Source organism: Onychostoma macrolepis, chromosome 09 (genome assembly GCF_012432095.1).
Source record: "Onychostoma macrolepis isolate SWU-2019 chromosome 09, ASM1243209v1, whole genome shotgun sequence".
Classification (NCBI taxonomy): Eukaryota; Metazoa; Chordata; class Actinopteri; order Cypriniformes; family Cyprinidae; genus Onychostoma; species Onychostoma macrolepis.
In genome coordinates, this window is record NC_081163.1 from 20,800,817 (window position 1) to 20,821,757 (window position 20,941).

The 20,941-nt window shown below is 36.9% G+C and overlaps 1 protein-coding gene across 5 annotated transcripts in view; it reads left to right on the top strand.

The window, feature by feature from the left end:
- rnf17 (ring finger protein 17) overlaps positions 1-20,467 on the top strand; it is a 28,440-nt gene extending 7,973 nt beyond the window's left edge. For 3 of the 5 annotated variants that reach the window (XM_058787629.1, XM_058787630.1, XM_058787631.1), the window contains exons 5-37: positions 23-103; positions 395-498; positions 3,235-3,403; positions 3,929-4,005; positions 4,133-4,207; positions 5,616-5,803; positions 5,967-6,071; positions 6,194-6,352; positions 6,609-6,780; positions 8,284-8,410; positions 8,674-8,840; positions 9,971-10,103; positions 10,189-10,342; positions 10,459-10,574; positions 10,875-10,989; positions 11,146-11,263; positions 11,418-11,636; positions 12,398-12,542; positions 12,631-12,743; positions 13,337-13,427; positions 13,779-13,891; positions 13,982-14,229; positions 14,427-14,590; positions 14,707-14,826; positions 16,468-16,548; positions 16,662-16,784; positions 16,867-16,923; positions 17,051-17,158; positions 18,692-18,815; positions 18,997-19,135; positions 19,495-19,681; positions 19,992-20,098; positions 20,177-20,467. In XM_058787629.1, coding sequence (XP_058643612.1) covers positions 23-103; positions 395-498; positions 3,235-3,403; positions 3,929-4,005; positions 4,133-4,207; positions 5,616-5,803; positions 5,967-6,071; positions 6,194-6,352; positions 6,609-6,780; positions 8,284-8,410; positions 8,674-8,840; positions 9,971-10,103; positions 10,189-10,342; positions 10,459-10,574; positions 10,875-10,989; positions 11,146-11,263; positions 11,418-11,636; positions 12,398-12,542; positions 12,631-12,743; positions 13,337-13,427; positions 13,779-13,891; positions 13,982-14,229; positions 14,427-14,590; positions 14,707-14,826; positions 16,468-16,548; positions 16,662-16,784; positions 16,867-16,923; positions 17,051-17,158; positions 18,692-18,815; positions 18,997-19,135; positions 19,495-19,681; positions 19,992-20,087 — 4,188 coding nt within the window. In that variant the 3' untranslated portion in view covers positions 20,088-20,098; positions 20,177-20,467. The remainder of the gene's footprint in view (positions 1-22; positions 104-394; positions 499-3,234; positions 3,404-3,928; positions 4,006-4,132; positions 4,208-5,615; positions 5,804-5,966; positions 6,072-6,193; positions 6,353-6,608; positions 6,781-8,283; positions 8,411-8,673; positions 8,841-9,970; positions 10,104-10,188; positions 10,343-10,458; positions 10,575-10,874; positions 10,990-11,145; positions 11,264-11,417; positions 11,637-12,397; positions 12,543-12,630; positions 12,744-13,336; positions 13,428-13,778; positions 13,892-13,981; positions 14,230-14,426; positions 14,591-14,706; positions 14,827-16,467; positions 16,549-16,661; positions 16,785-16,866; positions 16,924-17,050; positions 17,159-18,691; positions 18,816-18,996; positions 19,136-19,494; positions 19,682-19,991; positions 20,099-20,176) is intronic. The other 2 variants (XM_058787632.1, XM_058787633.1) reach the window with 2 other exon arrangements.
- The last annotated feature ends 474 nt before the right edge of the window (positions 20,468-20,941 follow it).

Genomic DNA, 20,941 nt, shown 5'->3' on the forward strand with positions numbered 1-20,941 from the left:
GTATGTTTGTTTGTTTATGTAGAGGCCAGATGTTGTTAAAGTGTTGGATGAAGCTCTTGGGAAAGCAACAGAAAACCTCAGTCAACTTGATAAACTTCACAAGGTACAATGAAAAACAGAACAATCTTATATGTAGTCTTGCGTAGAAATGTGTTCTTATGTAGGAATCATTTGCACGGGTAGTTTTTTTTTTTTTTTTTTTTTAAGGAGATGTTGCTGTGAGGAAACAATGTTTTATGAAAGATGAGGAAAAAGAAATGACGGTTAGAGATTGTTTATTTAAAACTGACTTTTTTTTTTTTTTTTTTTAAAGGAATTGTCCATTTTGATTTCATGATTACTTGATGCCTCTTCAACAGTATATGTGAAATTGCTGTTTTGTGTGTGATTTAAGACTCTTTCCAGTGGTATTCATGCTCAACTGAGGAAAGAGAGAACTCGAATAATCAGAGAAATTGATGAGGCTGTTGAGAAAGCAAAGGGTATTCTGCAGAAAAGGTACGTGGACAGTTTGGAGGCACAAACTGAGATGAACTATTCTGTGGCAGGGCTCCAGACTGCGACTAAACCGGTCGCATTTGTGACCAAAAATAATAATTTGTGAGTGAAGTTTTTGGTGAGGTCGCCACTGGTGACTATGTAGTAGGGGTGTAACGATAAATCAATTAACAGATTGATTCTTATATATATCTTTTTATTTTTTTTTCCCTTATGCACTGCAATTCTCCCTTGAATCGATTCTGTACTTTAGTTTTTAACAGCAGATGGCGCTCTAGGCTAGTTTTTAACTGCACTCAAATGCTCATGAAGACCGCTTGTGCGTTCAGTGCAGTTGTTAAAGGTGCTGTATGTAGGATTTTGGCCACGATTTGGTCGTCTGGGACAAATTTTGAAAATCCTAAAAGATTCCTATGATCCTAGGCTAAAATCCGTAGTCTTTGATCACTGGTTTGACATGTTCACCGACAGCCGATTAATGGCTGTTGCGATCAAATTTCACCTCCGACGAAATTCTGGCAGTGTCAGAAGATTTGGCGCACAGTCCTGCAGTGTGACTACCCCTGCGACGAATATCAAACTGTCTCCGTTTTTCAAGGCAAGCTATGAGCAGAATTAATGCTTGAGAATTATTCTATCAGCTATAAACTCCGGCGCTCCCGTCCTCCGCTCACCGAATTCATCTGATATGTTTCTTTTTTTATATAAACGCTGGTTGCGCCGCTGTTTTCATGTGCGTGTGTATGAATACATACACTATTCTTAAACACGCCGGTATTGCCGCCGTTCATATACTTTTCATGACAGCCAACATTTCGGTGCCGCGTGCAATGCAGTTCGCAGTCACTGGACGTGTATGGGTTGATAATGTAAAACTTTGGATAAGTTTTCTTGCGCGCACCCGTTTTTAACTCGTCTTGACTGTCGTACAGTCTGACATTAATGACAACTGAGATCCCATAGTGTGACATAATCATCATGTTCGTACAGTCTGACAAGTACAATCCTAAAGGACTTTTAAAAATCGCACAGTGTGAGCCCGGCTTAACACCGAGTGGTTGAACTAGGTATTACAGTCCAAATTCTAAATATTGGAGATGGTTTTTTTCACCCGGCCCCTCCTCCTCAGACTTGACGCACACGCAGGTTGCCAGATTAACTACACCAACAGGAACGAGCGCACATGAGGATGAATACAATTAAATACGCTGTGTTTTCAACCAACTGGCAACCCGTGGTGGCAAAATTCAATTGGGTAAACTGCAGTGGGCGGGTTTCACAAACCATAACAAGCACAGACATTCCGGGCCGGAATGCACATTTTCAAAGGAGAATAACTGACTGTAGCGTTGTTTTTCAGATAAACAAGTATGTTCATTTAGCATGTTTCTTAAATATCTGCAAACATATTAGGGTATTTTTATGCTTTAGTAGAGTCAAAATCCTACATGCAGCACTTTTAAATGTACTTGCACCTCTGCTTTTATGACGCAAGATTAATGTAAACGCAACCCACTGTGAACACTCTTGTAATTCACTTCAGTCTTTTTGAACTATGAATGATTATTTTAAGTGGTGTGTAAGCAACTGAAAGCAAGCTGTTGCTTGCCGTTCCATCTGCTGTTAAAACTAAGCTCAGAATCGATTTCAGAGAGAATTGCGATGCATTAGATTAATCCATTTTATCGTTGCACCCCTACTATGTAGGTATATTTACATGTTATGACTTAAATTTTTATTTTTTCCCTGATTGTTTTGCGATCACATCTTGACAATGCGCATCAAAGTTTTAGTGGAAAAAAAAGTTTCAAACAGTCCTCATCTCTGCCGAAATGCCATGTAACAATACATTTACCTCAGAATAACTATTCGGTGTCCATAAGCTCATCAGTCAGCTAGAAAAATAACTATAAAGAGGAGCATTTTGCTATTGCATATTAATATTTTTACTTAACCTGTTGTCTACATGATAAATGCAAGCTAAAGATAAAATTCAACGTGTCCTATAAAATTGAATGTTACTAATGAAGAAAAACCGACTGGATGTGTGAGAGATGACAACATTTCTATAGGATGCAATGAGGAGCGCAAACTAACACTGTAAAAAGCGATCATTGACTTTTCTTAATTTTAAAGCAACGGGTTTCCTCAGTTTTTTTTTTTTTTTTTTTTTTAAAGTAAATAAACTTAAGGCATAATTAAAGAAATACATTAAGTGAACTTGACTATTCTGAGTTACACTGACAAATAACAGTTTGAAAATGTGTTCACTTTTTATTTTAAGTTGGACTAACTTAAATTTTATTAAATTTAAATTATTTAAGTGTACACTCAATGGCCAAGTGATGCTTATGGTCCATGATATTGGTACAGATTCTGTGTAATAAACAATTCTTTGTGACCGTATATTTTAAGTTGGAAAAGACATTTAGTTCCCTCTTTAATTATTGAACCTTAGTTCCCAGGTCATCTACAAGATGGATTAAAATGCTGATAAAGTCAAGAAAAAATTAGACAAACACATGACCGTATGATTGAAATGTTAAAAATAAACAAACAAAACGCATTTATTCTGTGGCACCTAAAAAAATTATTTGGCACCTACGTTTTTTTTTTTTTTCTTCTAGGAGCCAATGTCTCCTTACTCGATTTTTTTTATTTTTTATTTTTGTCTGGAGCCCTGTCTGGTGTCTTGTAGATATTTTTGAAGGTATCTTCAGACTGTGGAATTTGCAGGCGGAGTATGTTGGTGTCAAAATTGAGTGATGTGGATCTACTCTTCACGGACGGTCGGAGGGAATGTAAGAGAATAGAAGAGAGAATAAAGGAGCTGCAAACAGCCATCCAGAAAGCTCGGCATGTCCGACAGGTTCCTTCTCTGGAGGCCTATTGCAACCTAGACAAGGTAACGCTGTAGTAGATTCCATATAGTGTTCTGCATAATGTTAAATGGTCTGTTTGGAGAAAACTCCGATAACATGAAAATGACTCAGTTTATTAAGTTTACTTAACTCGATTTAAATCTTAGGAAAGGAATAGTGTTTACAAATTAGTAAGATAATGGTTGCATTCATGCTGTGGCAGAATTATTGCAATAATGAGATTTCAATTACAAATTCAACAAAGGCAAATCCTTTCTACTAGATATGAAACTTTATTTCTTGTTGAATGATTTGCAAGCGTATCTAGATGTGAACTGATATAGTGATTTATACACTTTACCGTCATCAACAACAAAGAAATTAGAAATTTAGAAATGAATTTCCTTTTTTTTTTTTCTTTTTTTTTTTTTATTGGTAGTCAGCATCAAATATTTCCATCAGATACTTTACATTTATATCATATATTTGTGTTTACATCTCAAAATAAGAAATGTTCAAAGTATCATGTATTTTCTCCTCCGTTTTTGCTTTGTTTTAATTGTTTTCAGATTTTGGAGACACTACACATTCCAGTGGATGCTAAATCATACGACATGAGCTCTATGTCATTGCGGTCAGGACTCAGGTAGGGGACCAATTAGTATAAGAGCTTCAGAATGCAAATAATATTGTCACAACAATGGATGCACACCGCTCTGTTGTTTTTACTTGCATACTAAAATTTAAATTCTCATTTTGTATTTTATATATAGCTGCAATTTTCAAATGGACAGTCTTGTTGACAGTTTGAGAAACTGTCTTAAAATTACAGATGACACTGATGACTGGTAAGTGTTTATACAATGTCCGTCCTTAAAGTTCTCTGGCACCGTGCTGGATCTCTGGCATGCAGCGTTTGGCTGCGAAAAAAACAAAACAACTTGTTGATACCACTTTCGAGTCCACTTTTCGCCTACCAATGGTATGAAAGGAGCACAGCTTTCATTCTCAACCAAACTAACATTACTAGCCAATCAGAACTTTTTGCTCTTATAAACACGAGACGCACATAACAGTATCCCATTGCAGAGTCGCAGCCCTGATGAATGGAGAAGCGCGACAAAAAGCTGCGAGGCACAATGGTCAAAGATGTCCATCTAGCGCGTATTTACATAGAAAAACTAATTAAAAAGCAGCGGAGCTTTGCAAACAGCTCAGAGTAATCACATGATCTCCATAAGAACGATATGATTGCCAGAACAAATTTACCGGGATGAAAAGGTCCTGTTCACACATGATCTCTTAATGGTAATTTACCAGTAAAGACTGTGTGAAAGGGGCTAAACTCTTCCTCTGTATATGCTGTGAATTTGAATTGCTTAATGTTCATCTGGGAAAACGCTGTTCATTATCTCACTAGATTTGTAATGTAAATCATTTATAAACCTTTACCAACACAGGAGAATACATCAACCTATTTATGCCATTTACATCGCGATTTCAAAATAAAGTTTGAGTTTGCATGTGGCCAAATATTAAAATTTAATGGATTTTAAACATTGTTTAATCACGCTGTAAAGTGAAACATCATGTATTTTAAGTGTTGTTCAATAAAACCATGTGCTTGGTTTTGATATTTTATTTGAGCCAATTATTATTATTGCCTCATCGTTAGTTTATATATAAATAGTCATACTAAAGCCTGGTTTTTACTTTCTATTTTCTGTTCTTGTGTATTTGTGTTACTAAAAATATCAGATTACTCGGTTGTCAAAATAATCATTAGTTACAGCCCTAGATAAGTTAAAATATTTCAAAATACAACTGCATTGTTTTACTTTTTGTAATTAAGACAAATATTGTCAATGAAAATTTCTTAAAAATAGTATTAAAATAATGTCTTGTTCTAGTGAACCAAGTATCTGTATTTTGTCTCATCTCGTGAGCCAAATGTGTTGTCACACCCCTTGTGTCTACGAGTATGATATAGCTCATAACTTTCCAAGTGTATGATACAGCTTTCATTCTTCAGGTCAAACATATATTCTTGAAACATAAATCAGTTTGAATAAGGAAAGCAATAACTTTGCCATAATATCCTTTAAAATGTTAAAGCTGCCACAGTATTTGCATGCCCCATCCCCCCCCACGAAAAGCTCAGGATTGTTTCTTTTTTTGCTTTAAACCCCTGCAAAGTGCTCTATTGAATTGAAAACCTTTGTAATCTGATTTTTGTTCATTTTATTATGATGACAGTATTTTAGAAGTTACAGTGGAGCCTCTCCAACACGTCGTGAAGAGTGGTGTGGAGGTCTGGGACAGCACCAGTCAGTCTGTTAGAGGAAATGCAGACCCCATTCCCAAAAAGAAAAGCACACGCAGGCCCAATTTCATAGAGGAAATAATGGAAGACACAGACACTTCTTCAGAGATAGTGGAAATAGGTGTGTGTATGCAGAGTTGGGAGGGTTGGGGGGAATCATACTGATGTGAATAATTTTTCTGTGTGAATGTGACTAAAAATAAGTCACTTGACAGCCCTAATACAAACATATCAAATAATCTAATTATGTTCTTGTGTAATATGTTGAGCTCATGTGTTTTTAGCTCATAGTTCCCCAGGACCTGAACCAAGGCGCAATGAACGACACAAAGCACTTAGAAGACATCGCAGGCAGCATTTTGATAGGCCCGTAACTCCACAGCCTAAATGTATGTGGGTTATTTGTAGGTTAATCTCCTGAATGAACTAATAAGACAGCTCCCTTGTTCCTTGTGTTATTCAAGTGCACTTTCTGTTTTTTATATTTATGTATTTAAATTTTTTTTTGTAGTGGTGCACTATGTTATCGCGACTCACATTGTGAACCCTGGACATTTCTATGTACGCTATATGATGGAACAGAAGTCAGGCCTCAAGTTGACCAAAAAGGTCAACGAATTCTGCTCAGGAGACAGTAGCCTCTTCACGTTCAGTGATGAAATCAAGATGGGTATATGCATGTTAATGACGGTCTCTTATTTGACAGTGTTATTTCATCACTCAATATTAATTTAGTTGACTAAAACTAACATTTGGAAGTTTGGAGTCAGTAAGATTTTATCTCTTTATTTTTTGTTAACGTCTCCTATGCACATCATAGAAAATGAATGAGCATAAGTAAACTTACAGACAATGCTTTCTAAAGAAGATCAAAAGATAAACTTTAAGATGTGGCTATCTGATTGTTTGTATGTCTGTGTGCACAGGCTCTATGCTCTTTATCTATTGGAAGGAGGATATGTGGTGTAGGGTAACAGTGACTGAGCTCTTTCAGAAAGAGTGTTTCCAGAGTGTGACCAAATGCCTTGCATCAGAAGTCACTCGTCTGTGTGTCTACTTCCAGGACTTTGGCTTCTCCAAGGGCATTTCAATTCCAAGGTGAGAAATAATGTATACATTAGGGGTGTGCCCGACACCAAATCCCTTATTCAGAAAGGCACGGATATTGGCTTCAAAAACAAATAATTCTGCTCGAATATTCGGCTGAAGCTGGCCCAGTCTGGTGTTTGCTAGGTAACGGGTGAGCCAGGGGATCAGCACAATGTTTTACACAAACCTCTAAGTCACGCAATAATGAGTGTGTGAAGTGAATGAATGTAAACTTGATGAATGAAAAGGGCACAAATCAAACACCGCATTGCTTAGCAAGAGTAATATCAACTAAAATAATATATCATACACGTTCTATTATTTGTGTAGATTTAAAAGGCAATGATTTAAACCTTATAGGCCATGTTATTATACGCAAATGAATGGAATAAGCACAGCGCAATCACCGATCAAACAGCCGCGTTGCGCGTCTCAGTCTCTCAAAATCCAAACTCTCAAGAGTAGGGTAATAATTAACTTGGATACAGATACATTTTCTACTAGGCCTACATGTTTGCTGCTTTCTTTTGCTGGTTTGCGTGGCACATGCCCATTTGAAGTTCAAAAAGACTCTTAAAGTTCTGCTTTATGAAAATGTGTGCCTTGAGTGGAGTCGTTCACTAAATGTTTGTCATGAAATCTCTCTGCTTGTATGATAAATTTATTTTTTAGAAATTAATCATTTTATATTTTAGAACACTGAATAGGGCAAATAGTTGAAACAAGTATTTTTCCATACGCTGTTCTTTTTTTTTCTTTTTTTTTTCTTTTTTTTTCATACTTTTCCAGACCTGCAAATTACTTGAGTGAAATACTTTTTAAAACTGCGTAGGAACCGGTGAGCCAAAGGAAAGCATGCTGTTTTACATAAACCTCTAAAATGACAACGCAGTAACAAGTTTGTGGAGTGTAAACTCTTTGAATGAAATGCGTGCAAATAAAATGGCAGTGTTGTAGTTGCCTTTTTCCATTAGTTTCCTGGAAATTACTTAAATTTTCATATTTCTAAACTGCGTAGGAACCCTTACTGTTTTAATTAGAAGATATTTAAATATTTATTGGATCATGAAAGGTCCCCAAGCTGGGACTCAAACTCCCAACACTGCCTATACAAGGGTATCGGCTCCGACTGTAAGAAGATATTAAATGTTATAATCACAAAAAAATATGTATTTTAGTTAAACACTGCATATTGGTTCAGTGATAACTACGAAAAAAAAGATAAGCTATAAAACCATAGTCATAACAGTAACTGTACGAAGTTCCGTCTACTTCCAGTTTTATCTGAATACAGATATGAATAATTTTGTGACTGTTACAGATACAAATACTGTCTCCCCTGCACGCCCCTAGTATACTTATGTAAACACTTAAAGACAGAGATGCTCTCTTTATTTCTTAGTTGTGTGCATAATATTTTGCATGCTCATGTATCAAGTAAATCTGCTCATTGCATCTGACTGCAAATTCCCTCATTTACTGTATGCATGTTTTCTCTTTGTGCATCTTCAGTGATGGAGGTTTAAGCATGTTGAATGAGTGTCTGCGGAGACCTGATGCTGCTACTCTGGCTGAAATGAATGGCTGGGCTCCTCTGGCCATCAAATGCTCCCTTAAAGATATTATTCCTGCAGACTTGGTATAAGTTGTGGATGTATTTACTGTATTAGTGTTGCAGCTGAGTGCACCAAAATACATGTTAAAAGTTCTGTATTTATTCAAAAGAAATATTCAGGCATTTAGCTGCCATCTAGTGGCGCATAAATAATTTGTTTCTGATCTAGTTTTGTGTTTATAGATGTTATTAGAGAATATGAAGAATTTTAGCATCACTTGTGACTAGGCATAATCAATAACTGGCAAGACCTGTTTTTTTTTTTGTTTTGTTTTTTTTTTTATCAGGTGAGGGGGTGGAGTTTAGAGGCAGCTGACGAGATGAGGAGCCTGCTGGGATCTGAGGCTGTGGAGATGCAGGTGTTCGGTGAGGATGGAGATGCACTGTTAGTGGATCTGAAGAAAACGCCAATGGTATCTCTGCGGGAGCACCTGGTGTTCATGGAGCTGGCCAGGTATGTAATTGCCACATCTGGGGCCCCCAGTACCACAGCCTTTTTTTTTTTTTTTTTTTAAATCTTCATCTGTTTGGTTCTATCTGGGTTTCTTCAGTGGTTTTTTTTTTTTTTTTTTTTTCTCTCTCGGTGCGTTCAACAATTAAACCTATAACTCGAGAGCATTTTGAGGCTAAATGGTAGAACATGATTTCTAAAATAAGTAATAAGTGCCACAAATGGCCTAAAGTATGCTGGATAAAAAGGTTCCATTTGTTCTATTTAGTTCTTTGACATGAAGAATACCTAGTATAAATGGGCTAGGAAGGTACAGGTTATATATTAGTTAGGGCTGTCATGTGAAAATATTTTTAATTTAGTTAATTATATGACGTGGTGATTAATCTAATCTCAGATTAATCGTATTGTTATTACACTCATTTTTAAGCTACAATGGATTAACAAAAACTGGAACATTTGATTATTTATTTTTTTATACATAGTCAGTGGTGACCAACATTGTTCGAAATCTTTTTATGTTTCGCAAAAGAAACCACATGAGTGAGAGTAAACTAAAACTGCCAGTATAGGACTTTAAAGTGCCCCTATTATATGGGTTATGAAAGGTTCATATTTTAGTTTTGGGAGTCCCCAACAACAGGTTGACATGCATGCAAGGTAAAAAAAGATTTTCTTATATGCACTTAATTTTACCTTATTTGCTCAACTCCCAAACGATTCGCTCAAAGATTAATTTTTCCAAAACCCTCCTTTGCGTGACCCTAATCTGCTGTGATTGGGTGATTTTCATTTTCGTTTCATCATGCCTGTAATGCCTGATAAAGCAGAGTTTGTGAGCACAGTGCTGCTTTGTCTACTGCGTTACCAGGGAAACCGCTATTTTTACTGCTACAAAAATGCCTTAATGAGTCAGTCTTGGAGACATTTGATTTGTTAAAATGGCTGATATATTCAGGAATTAAGTAAATGGATCTCTTTATGAATGGGCCATTGAATCATTGGTTCACCTGATTTGCTCAAAATGTGGATTCATTCAGAAGCAAACCATTGTAAACCATGACACAAAACAGAATAAAACAAAATTACTATTTTGTTAACATTAACAATGTTGCTATATGACTTCTGTACAGATTTTACTCTCCTATAGTCGCCCCTGGCAGTGCACCCCTACTCTTCTACCCATCAGTTCACCCTGCACTCAATGTTGAGGCCAATGCTATGGTTTCTCATGTGAACACACCGTCAGACTTCTATGTACAACTAGTGAGTATGAAAACATTTATTGCAACGTCAAAATGAAATTAAAAGTAATTAACTGAAAATGAGATTTACACATCCTTGAATGCAGGTTGAAAATATGGAGTACCTGCTGTTGCACTCAAAGCTCCAGGACTGTTACAGTCGTCCCCAGGCAAACAGTGAGTTCCAGATCTACTGCCCTTCTCTCTCACAGGCCTGCGTCGCTAGCTATGACCAAGAATGGTGCAGGGTTCAAGTCATGGGTGCGTTCATGTGTGTACAATATATCAAACAAGTGAACCTACAAGAAAAGAAAGCCAGTCTCGCTTTTATATACAATGTATAAAGGTTAAAAGGATTGCCTGTGTTCATCTTTCAGGTTTCCCTGGTGGTCGGATGGTTGAGGTTCGGTATGTGGACTTTGGCTACAGAAAGACTCTGTCTGTGAAAGATCTGAGACAGATAAAGGATGAGTTCTTTGCTTTGCCAGAAATGGTAAGATTTAGGTTTACTGTTTAGGTTTACTGTTTTACAACTGTTCCTACATCAATATCACATTGGTCTTGATGAATAATACTTGCCAGTACATGGCAATTGTGTGGAGAAAATTACCCCACAGCACCACATAGCACCACCAGCAGTGTAACCAGTTTGAATGTGGATACTGTACTGCTGTGAAAATTGATACTGTGGCAAGTTTTTCAAAGCAGGTCTCTAAAACACGCCTGAATCATCTGCATGATACCTCTGATAAATAACAAACTTAAAGAAGTCTGTATGTCTATTTGTTTTTAGGCCTTGTGGTGCAGTCTGAATGATGTGGTCAGTCCGCAGGAAACATGGAGTGATGAAGCCTGTGTTGTGTTCAAGGAACTTGTGGAGCATAAACTTATCACTGTTGTGGCGAAAAGTAAGTTTACTCCTACATGCATCTGAAATATCACTGCTTTAAACAACGATCTATTGTCCATAATAAAGTGTGCATTGTGACATCATTATTAACCATAATTTGGAGAGTAATGTGATATACTGTATATCTTTGCTTGAATCTCTCACTTTTATGCAGAGCTTGTGCCTGGCACTAGACCGGTGCCTGTGTGTCTGTATGAGATTGGTGATGATTGCACTGGAGCCAGTATTGGAGAGATACTGGTCAGAAATGGTCTCGCTGTTTCCAGTAAACAGTAAGTCATGAAAAAGAGACCATCTGGACTATCTATCTGTATTTCATTCGTTCTTTCATTCTGTCTTTCTCTTTTCTTTCTTGCTGTACTTCCTCTTGCTTCTTTCAGGCTAAATCCATTGTGTTCAATATTCATTTTTCTCTTGCTTTATCAGGAGCCAGATTAAAGACGCCCAGCCCTTGGAGACGACAGTATGGGACCCTCCATTTGAAGAGCCTCTGTCTGTTGTTCTGACTCCTCCTGGTTCTGAAGAGCTGAAGCCTAGCCTGATTCTGCCCACATGTGTCAAAGACATCAAAGTTCGTGTGACACATGTCACCTCTCCTGGAAACATCTGTGCGCAGCTGCTGCAGTTTGACGGCCAGCTGAAGAGGTGCCTGATTTCTTCAGTCCATAATTGTACATTAGTGTTGATCGATATGCTCCAGTCATATTGTCCTATCGCTAACCTATAAGATCGCAGATACACAATATTATCATGCTAATTTATTTGCTTACATTGATTCGTGGCCAGAGAGTGAACCAACTCCAGGGTACGGCTAAAAGTAGCCTAATGTTAGTGTAATTTATTAACTACACTATCTTTGCAGTCAAGTAGCATATGGATGTTCTAAAATATTTAATTTTACTGAATTTGTATTTAACAGGATAACAATTTAATAGAAATGATTACGTAGTTTATGCTGAGAGAATTGGTGAGAAATGAATTCAGTCAGCGAGCGCGCACTGAACTCCGTCAGTGAGCGTGCACTGAACAACAAAACTTTGGTGTTTCAGCGATGACTAATCTGAACGCCTCTGGCCATTGCATTTATAAACTCAACAGAATCGTGTGTGATTGGTTATAACAAACAACACTATAAAAATGTGGAAAGAAATATGGTGGAACAAATAAGCCCTCATAATAATAATAATAATAATAATTATTATAATAATAATTGTCTTTATCATCAAAGGCATCAGCCACAGGCAATATCTTTAACTCGTCGATACACAATATCGTCTGTCAGCACAACCCTATTGTACATCAAACTTTTCAAAATACTAAAAGTCCTGTTTTCAGTGACCCATCCATTTAGGTCAAGTCGATGGTGTTCAGTCGTAAAGCTGCCATTTTGCATGCAATGTTTGCAGAATCCATGACATGCTGAAGAGTCTCTTCTCGAAGTCAGAGCCACAGGAGATGCTCTGGGAAGCAGAGATGTTCTGTGCTGCCAACAACACTGGCGTTTGGGAAAGAGGAAAAGTGTGCAGTGTGTCCACTAATGGTGTTGCAGAGGTAGAGGTTCACTGTGCACACATTCATAGAAAGAAAGAAAAAATCCCTCTTTTCAAATTTATTCAACGAATTAATTTTTCTTTTATAGGTTTTGCGTTGTGACTTCGGTAATAAAGTGAATCTCCATGTAAACAATCTCAGACCACTCAGTCCTGATCTGATCGGATCTTTCTTACTCGAATGTAACCTCAGTGGTGTAAGGTAAATGATCTGATGGAAGCGCTTTTTTTTCTCACTTAGTCACAGATGTATGTGCAGAGTTTACTACGTTTACATACACTTTGCAGAACCTGCAATTTTACTAGGTTAAATTGTACTTATTTTGTCTTCTGTAAATCGAAAAGTGTGAAAAGATGCATCTCAAGATTACACAGTGTTAGTGAAATACTCAAGACAAACAAGGAACTCCTGAACAAAAAAAAAATCATAATCATTCAGCATTTATAAACCTTTTAACAAAACAAATAAGAGCTGTATTAAAAATATTCTATTTCATGTCTTTTTATTTATTTTTATTTTATAAATTTTATATTTATTGTCTTGAAGACACTTGTAAACCTCTTTATGTAAAATAGCTTGTTCAAGGGAAGTACTACAAATTTAGATCTCTCTTATTTTGTTCAAATGATTTAACATTTAAACAGTCCACTATTTTACTACAACTTCAGACAAGACTAACCCAGTCAGATTTGTAATGTATTACTGCTTTTTAGTGTTTCATAATGTGAAGTTTGGCATTTTCATATTGATTTTCTTCCTTCCTGTTCATGTTTACCTTGCCCTCCAACTCTCAGGCCAGCTGGTGGTCGCTCCACATGGACAGCCACGGCGTGTGACTTCATCTCTCACTACTTGACCGGTGCCATGGCTGTAATGACCATAAAGGTTAGAACAAATGTATGGGATCAAATTCCCACCAAATGTATTGCAGTCACGGGGGGAAAAAAATAACAATTGTGAAAAGTATGAAATATGAAAATGATCTGTGACCACTGTTTGCTATTCTGAAAACTTTGCCTTCATTTTTTTTTTTTTTTTTTTTTTGTGCACTATTTTTACTTGCGTCTTTAAATTTTGGTTTCAATATTTATTATTATTATTTATTTATTTATTTATTTTTTAATATCCATGACTACATTTTAGCAGGAATTTGATCCCATATTAATGTAAAGGAGTTATAAAGTTATCTGTTACAAACAATTCCTGTCTCTGAGTCTGTGTATTTTTTCCTCTCAGGACCCATCCGCCAGGCCAGTGCTGGTGTCTCTGTTCTGTTCAAACCGTGCTGGTCAAAATGTCAGTTTCGGTGATTTCCTCATCAGTGAAGGACTTGCTCTAAAGGAGAGAAAGTAAGAAAAAAAGTTTCTGCTCTGTACGCTGATCATTCACACAACCGTTAATGATGATCTCAGTGTATACCAAGTAAACTGTTTTCCTAGGGCTGCTTGCATATCCGAGACAGTCTTCTCAGAGGAGTGTGTGTTGAGCGAGAAGATTCCTGAGCCACAGAGAATCACGAGCCTACCTCAGACACCACCCACACCCACCCCTCGCATCAACCCACCACCAGAGAGAGTGCAGACAAACTCATACCCCCCTCCAGAGCTGCCTCCCTGTGGATACGCACTCATGAGCATCTCGGCCATCTCCGAACAAGGTGTCATTTACGCAATGACACACCAAGCAGGTGTGTGCCGTTTTATTTCTCACTAAAGCAGTCAGTAATTTTATTTTTACAACAATTTTCCATCATTGCATTTTTGCTGCTAAACCTTGAAGACTTTATGTAAATGACATCTGTTAGGATTGGCTAGTTGCAGTTACTCCTGCAAAGTTACTGAATACTGAAAACTTTCTGAATACTTTTTTTTCTGTCGTTTTCAGTGTGTGAGTTTGATCGCTTACGGGAGCGGCTGCAACAGCACATTAAAACCCTGCCAAGACAGAAGAACTACAACTGGAAAGGAGTTTTGGGATGTGCTGTCATGGGAACTGACATGTTCTGGTACAGAGGTCAGGTTCAGGAGGTCATTGGAGGACACGTGAAGGTCAGTGTGCTTTCACAGCATTGCATCACTTTCATATGTAATTAATTTCATAATCTCAAATGTAAACACCTTGGGTCATATTGTTTTGTTACCAGTTTGTGATGTAATTGTTTCAGGTCCAATATGTGGATCAGGGACTTGTGGAGAGTATCCCGGTTTGTCATGTGTACCCAATGGTTCTCTGTGAGGATGTGCCGCAGCTCTGTGTGCCCTGTCAGATAAATGGAGTCATACCGGTACGTGTCTGTGTGTTAATTTGAATTTGATTACTTCCAATTTAAACTGGCCAATGTGATCAACCTTGCAGTTCACTCTTAACACAGGGATTTCCAAACATTTGTCAGCTGAACCTTTTTTACTTAAAATAATATATCAATAACTTAACAATACATTGTAACACACTTACTTTTTTTTGGTGGTTAATGGGCACATTTAAAGCTAAAAAATGGTTTTATTTTGATTGTTTTTTACATTTTAATTTACTTGTCAGCTTTTCATCAACTTGTGAATCCCTATTTTTAACCTGATAGCTGAGATTTCTACATTTATTTTGTGACAATTTCCTCTCAAGACAAAGGTCTTCAACCCTGTTCCTGGGGAACCACTATGCTGAAGAGTTTAGCTACAACCCTAATCAAACACACCTGTAGCGGCCAATCAAGCTCCTCAAAACTGCTTGAAAATTGCAGGCAGGTGTGCTGAAGCCAGTTGGAAGTAAAATTTCCAGGAGAGTGGGACCCCAGGAGCAGGGTTGAAGCCTTTAGACAAACCTCTGCCTTAAGACATTTTTACATTTGTATATTTAACCTCAAAATCTATATTTATAAAATATTTAAAGTGTAATTTTGCATAAAGAAAATAAAGCATATTTTAGAGCCATTGAAGTCTTTTTGCATTTTGAGTTAATTTTCATCCAATTAATGATGTCTTCATGGTTATACATGTGTATATATATATTTTTTTTTCTTTTATGTTGTCATGAAACATGACCCAGGCACTTTATGAAATGGGTTCTTGTGGTGAGAATATAAAATCTTTGTGGTTATTTCAGCAATACTGTAATAATCTTTAATTGTGGAGGCTTAGACCAGTAAATAGCTGGAGGAAGCAAATTAAAGGGGTGGTTGATTGCTTATTATTATTATTATTATATATATATATATATATATATATATATTGTTTTCGTTAGTGTGTAATGTTGCTGTTTGAGCATAAACAATATTTGCAAAGTTGCGGCGCTGAAAGTTAAAATCTTTTAAAATTCTGGCAGTTTAACCACCTGGGGTGTGGTCTGTCTCGTATTTTCTTTGACCACGAAAAGAACTAAAAATACTCCGTCAGTTTTGATCGTACAGATAAGTTATCGTTTGAAACTGCAAAGGGTCTACTTTTGTGTATAGTCATAAAACAATATGCTTTTGTAAAATAAAGAAAATAAACCGGGTGTGTTCTCTACCATCTCTGTGAAGAGAGGTGACAGAGACAGACATGTAAATAAAACCTGAATCTCCACGAATACTTGCCTCAAACACATGAGAAATATGTATAGAAGGCTTGAAATGTCTACTTTTAAATGAAGCAAGTCACGCCCAAAACAAATGGTCTCTATTAAAGTAATCCGTATGAAACCAACGCGATGTCCAGTTTTCCTGTCTCAACTCGTATCTAATGATCAATGCGTTCATAAGAGAAGAGACAGACTTTAGTAGTATAAAGGTAAATTATGCGTCAACCACCCCTTTTTTGGGTTTTAGTGGGTATGAGAGGGTATTTCAGTTGTACTAAAAATAACTTCTCCAAATACACAAAGTAATTTTATTATTATTTTAAAAGTGATTTAAATACTCTGGCAAATCCTCGGTTTTTAACTGTTACAGATTGGGAAGGGATGGCAGTGGGATGCTGTGGTGTTCATGAAGGAGTTGCTACTTGGGCGTTCAGTCAGTGTCCACATTATTGTAAGTGAATTTACATCTTCACCACTCAAGTATCAGCAGAACTCTATTAATCACTAAAATGTCAATTATCATGTGTTGACAAGCATTCTCCCCATAAACCTGTTGTTTTGCAGGAGCACCCAGAGGATCCATGTGGCTGTGTAAAGGTTGAGATAATGGTGGATGGAATGGCACTTAGCAAGATAATGGTGCATCACCAATATGCTAGTTTTGATCCTGCCATCAGCAGCCAGGAGGTCTGATCAGTGGATATTAGTAAAAGCGAAGTTGTTTTGCTTATGTGAGGTGTAGATATTGACACTGTGTGTTTATGTGCAGGATTATGTGGTGAAGCCTCCCGTCCCTGATTTGGATGACTGGGACCTAAACACCGAGGTAGACATTTCATTTCTGTTGACATCATACAATTCCTGAATTTCTGGTTAAATTATTTTCATAGAAGTCACTCGGTTTGCTTACTAAATGTCAGAGCTGGTTTAGTAGTAATATGTTGTGCTTTCAGGGGTTGGAGGAGCCCCAGCCTGTATTAGGTGTTTATAAAGAACTCCAGATTCCTAAAGCAAGAAAATATTTCCCTGTCAGGGTCAAGCATATCCGCACCCCAAATGAGGTATGTAAGCTGATTTAGGGATGGACGATATGGCCAAAATTTATATCGCGATGCATTTCTTAATTTCGGTCAATATGATATAGTTCCGTTATCAACATGAACAATATAAAAAAAATTTAAAAAAAAAAAAGCCTCAGAAAAACTGCCAAGAATGCCCACAAAAGTATGTGAAACCTCTTCCTATAAAACTATATAATATTTTAGAAATAAAATGGTACAAATAAATTGTGTACATTTTTATTTATATTTACCCTTCATACAAACAAGAAATCACAGAAGTCACCGTCAAATAAGACTCAGACTCGCCTTATTAATATTAATATCTTTAACTTTAAACTATAACATAGGCCTGGCATCCTCAAATCTGGCCCACTCCTGCAGAGTTTAGCTCCAACCCTGATCAAACACACCTGAGCATGCTAATCAGAGTCTTCAAGATCATTAGAAAATCACAGGTGGGTGAGTTTGATCAGGGTTGGAGCTAAACTCTGCAGCAGATTGGCCCTCCAGGGAAAGATTTGAGGAACCCTGACATAGACTGATGATGATGATGATTATAGATTTAAAATTCAGCCAGGATGAAGAATATTAAAAGTGCTCAGAGTTTCTGCAGAATATAGAAAAAAAAGAGTGAGCAACAGCAGAAACATTGCTGGAGATGGGCTTATTGGAAAATGTGAATTCCGTCTCTGCCAGCAGGAGGCACTTTTGGAGCAGCAGAAACAGTGGTTTCCCTGGTAACGGCTGTAAACAAAGCAGCTAGAAGGGATACAGCTCCAATCAGAAACTAACAGTGAAATTTAACTTTCTACCTATTTGTTTTATTAACGTCTACACCTATCCCAACCCTAAACCTACCCCTTACAATAATGAAAAATAGTAATTATTGTTGTACATTGACACATTACGCTGTATTGATGTGTGCATGCCCAGTAGCGCCATACATATCCCTTCTAGCCTTAACCCTCTGGTGATAAACACTACTGTACTGTATCAAATAAAATGAAAATGCCATTGCAACTATATTCAGAAGACAGTCAGTTATCTTCAAAGATATATCTTCATATAAAACACCCGCGCTGTGTTTTGATTTTGAAACGCAGTGCTCATGTTTATTAAACAAAGTCAACCGCCACAAATGATCAATGTATGGGAAACACTGGTAATGTATATTGAAATGTTTAAAAATTATATCGCGATATATATTTTTGAATTATTGTCCAGCCCTAGAGCTGATGGGTCTGTGTTACATGAATATATGGCCTCATTCATCATGTAAAAATGTCCTTATTTCAAAATACAGCACCAGTATTAATGAGATTTTGCAGGCAAGAATGGTAAATTGCTAAGTGTAGAGTTGTGTATATAAGCACAGGAGTCACTTTCAAACCAAGCAGTTCTCTGTTGATCAACAGTAAATCTGTGTGACCAACTTGAAGCCATTATGAACTTCTTTTGCAACAATTACAATGGTAATTGTGTCCACACTTTTACAATCTCTTGCTTTCATTTGAATCTAATGTGTGCTTGCAGGTGTTCCTGTGTGTGTTGGATAAGAGTCTGTGCGAACAGGAGCAGGAAGAGAGTTTGGAGGAAGCTCTTGAGTGTTTGAATGAGAATATAGAAAATCTGAGCCTGCTGACAGACTTCCCCATTGGTGCTTATATTTGTCATTTGATTATGGTTCATTTCAGTGTTGCAAACACTTCTGTGGTATTTTGTTTCAAATTTATTCCAGAAACTTTGAGACCATATGTTTTTCATTCTCTGTCAGTGGCCCTACAGAGGCTAAATGGCTTGGAGAATAGATGGATGTTTTTAATTGTGTGTTTGTGCAGAGTGTCCCTGTCTGGCTGAGTACAGCGATGGTAAATATTATCGTGCGAAGCTACTGGGTTTTTCTCAACTCACTCCTTCTGTGAAACTCCTTGTGAGACATGTGGATTTTGGTTCGGATGACATCTTACCAACACAGAAGTGAGACTATAAAGATTAATCAGCTATTGATATTTTAATACTTTGAGTCATTTTCGTTCTTGTAGAAATGTAAAAAATATTGGGTTTAGTTAGGTTCATTAGAACAGTAGTTCTCAACCTTTTTGACGAATGGTGTTCATGATTACAGGGATTTATTAAAATGATTTTTTTTAAATTCACAAATAGAAATTCTATGAATTTGATAAAATATTTTAGAGCCTGACAGAAAATTTTCATATAAAGACCATGTCTTAAAATTACACTTACAATTCTTTAATACATCCAGGTTTTTGTTCTTGGCATTTTTAAAGCATTAAAATCAAATAACGTGTCCAAAAAAAATATTCTTGTCACTGCAGATTGCGGCAACTCCCTGCATCCCTTCATCATTTCCCATGTGCAGCAGTTTATGTCAAGTTAGCAGGCTTCAAACCGACAAACGTGTGTGAGGAGTCGGAGAGGATACCTTACCGGCCTGAGTGGAGTATGAGAGCCATGATGGAGATGATCGACCTGTTGAACGGAGAGCTCACTGCCGTGGTCACTGTACGCCTCATTCGTAGTTGGGGAAATGTCTGCCTTTACACCTGGCATAACATGCATTTTTGAAAATCTACTCGTGATCTGATTGCTCTTGATGGCTTTTAAATGGTAGAGTAAATCTGACAACTCAATGAAGGCGAAAATAAAAAAGAAAGTTGAATTTAACTTTTTATATACTAACCAGGACAAACACAGGTGTAAATTGGAGCAAATGGCAAATAATAACACTTAGTATCAATGCAAAACACTTTTCTTTCTATTCAAAGCAGTTATATGAAAATGTATGTGAAACTATCCAAATGTGCAATTTCAGGCAACTGAACCACAGCTGACTGTACTGTTATACAATGCGGAAGGGACACTCGTTCACATACCTCTTGTGGTGAAAGGCCTCGCTGATTATGCATAAATCTTGTAAAGGTAAGTGTGAAAGTAAATTTAATTACAGGAAACCGTCTAAACGTTTGTTTCTTTCATGTTATTTTTCTGTTTCTGTAGGTTGTGTCAGTGATGCTGTAGATCGTCAGATTTCATAGAAGCTTCTGAGACAGCAAAACATTGTTGAAGTTGTCTTATATTTTTTTGTTCAAGCACTTAGGGTTTTATGCTACTTTTGTGTGCAGGCATTTTATGTTAAAACATTTAGCCAGTTTTGTTTGTGCAGCTATGACTAATTTTATAATAACTATTTTTGTTCAAGTTCAAAGCTGCTTCAAAGTAGCAAAAATATTTTGTTAATATTTAATGTCTCTGTATGTTGAGCAGAGCTGAAGTAAAACTCTTGTCGAATCTTGACTTGCTCGAGTTTTTTGTACCAAATAATAATTGACTTTAGGAAATTTTGGGTGTTATCAATCATAGCCCAATCGATGTACTTATCTTCAGACCACTACCAGAAGTATCCTGCAGAACCTTTTCACAATTCACCAGCTTAAATCATCGTCTTTTAAGTACCTTAAACATTATGAATGAAATGCATTGTATTGGACACCCCCTACTAATGAACAGGTTTGAGTAATTTCCATGAGTACAAATCTTAATGTTTAAGCATATAATGATATTGTAGGGAATTGTGTGCTTCTAATTTTATAGCAACAGTTTGGACAGGACCCTTTTCTGTTCTAACTTGACAATGCCTCTGTGTATAAGGCAAGGTTCAAAAAGAAAAGATTGATTCAGTCAGTCTATAAGAACTTGACTGGTCTGCAGAAAGCCAAGTCCTAATCCCAGCTGAACACCCCTGGTGTGACTTTAAATGCAGAC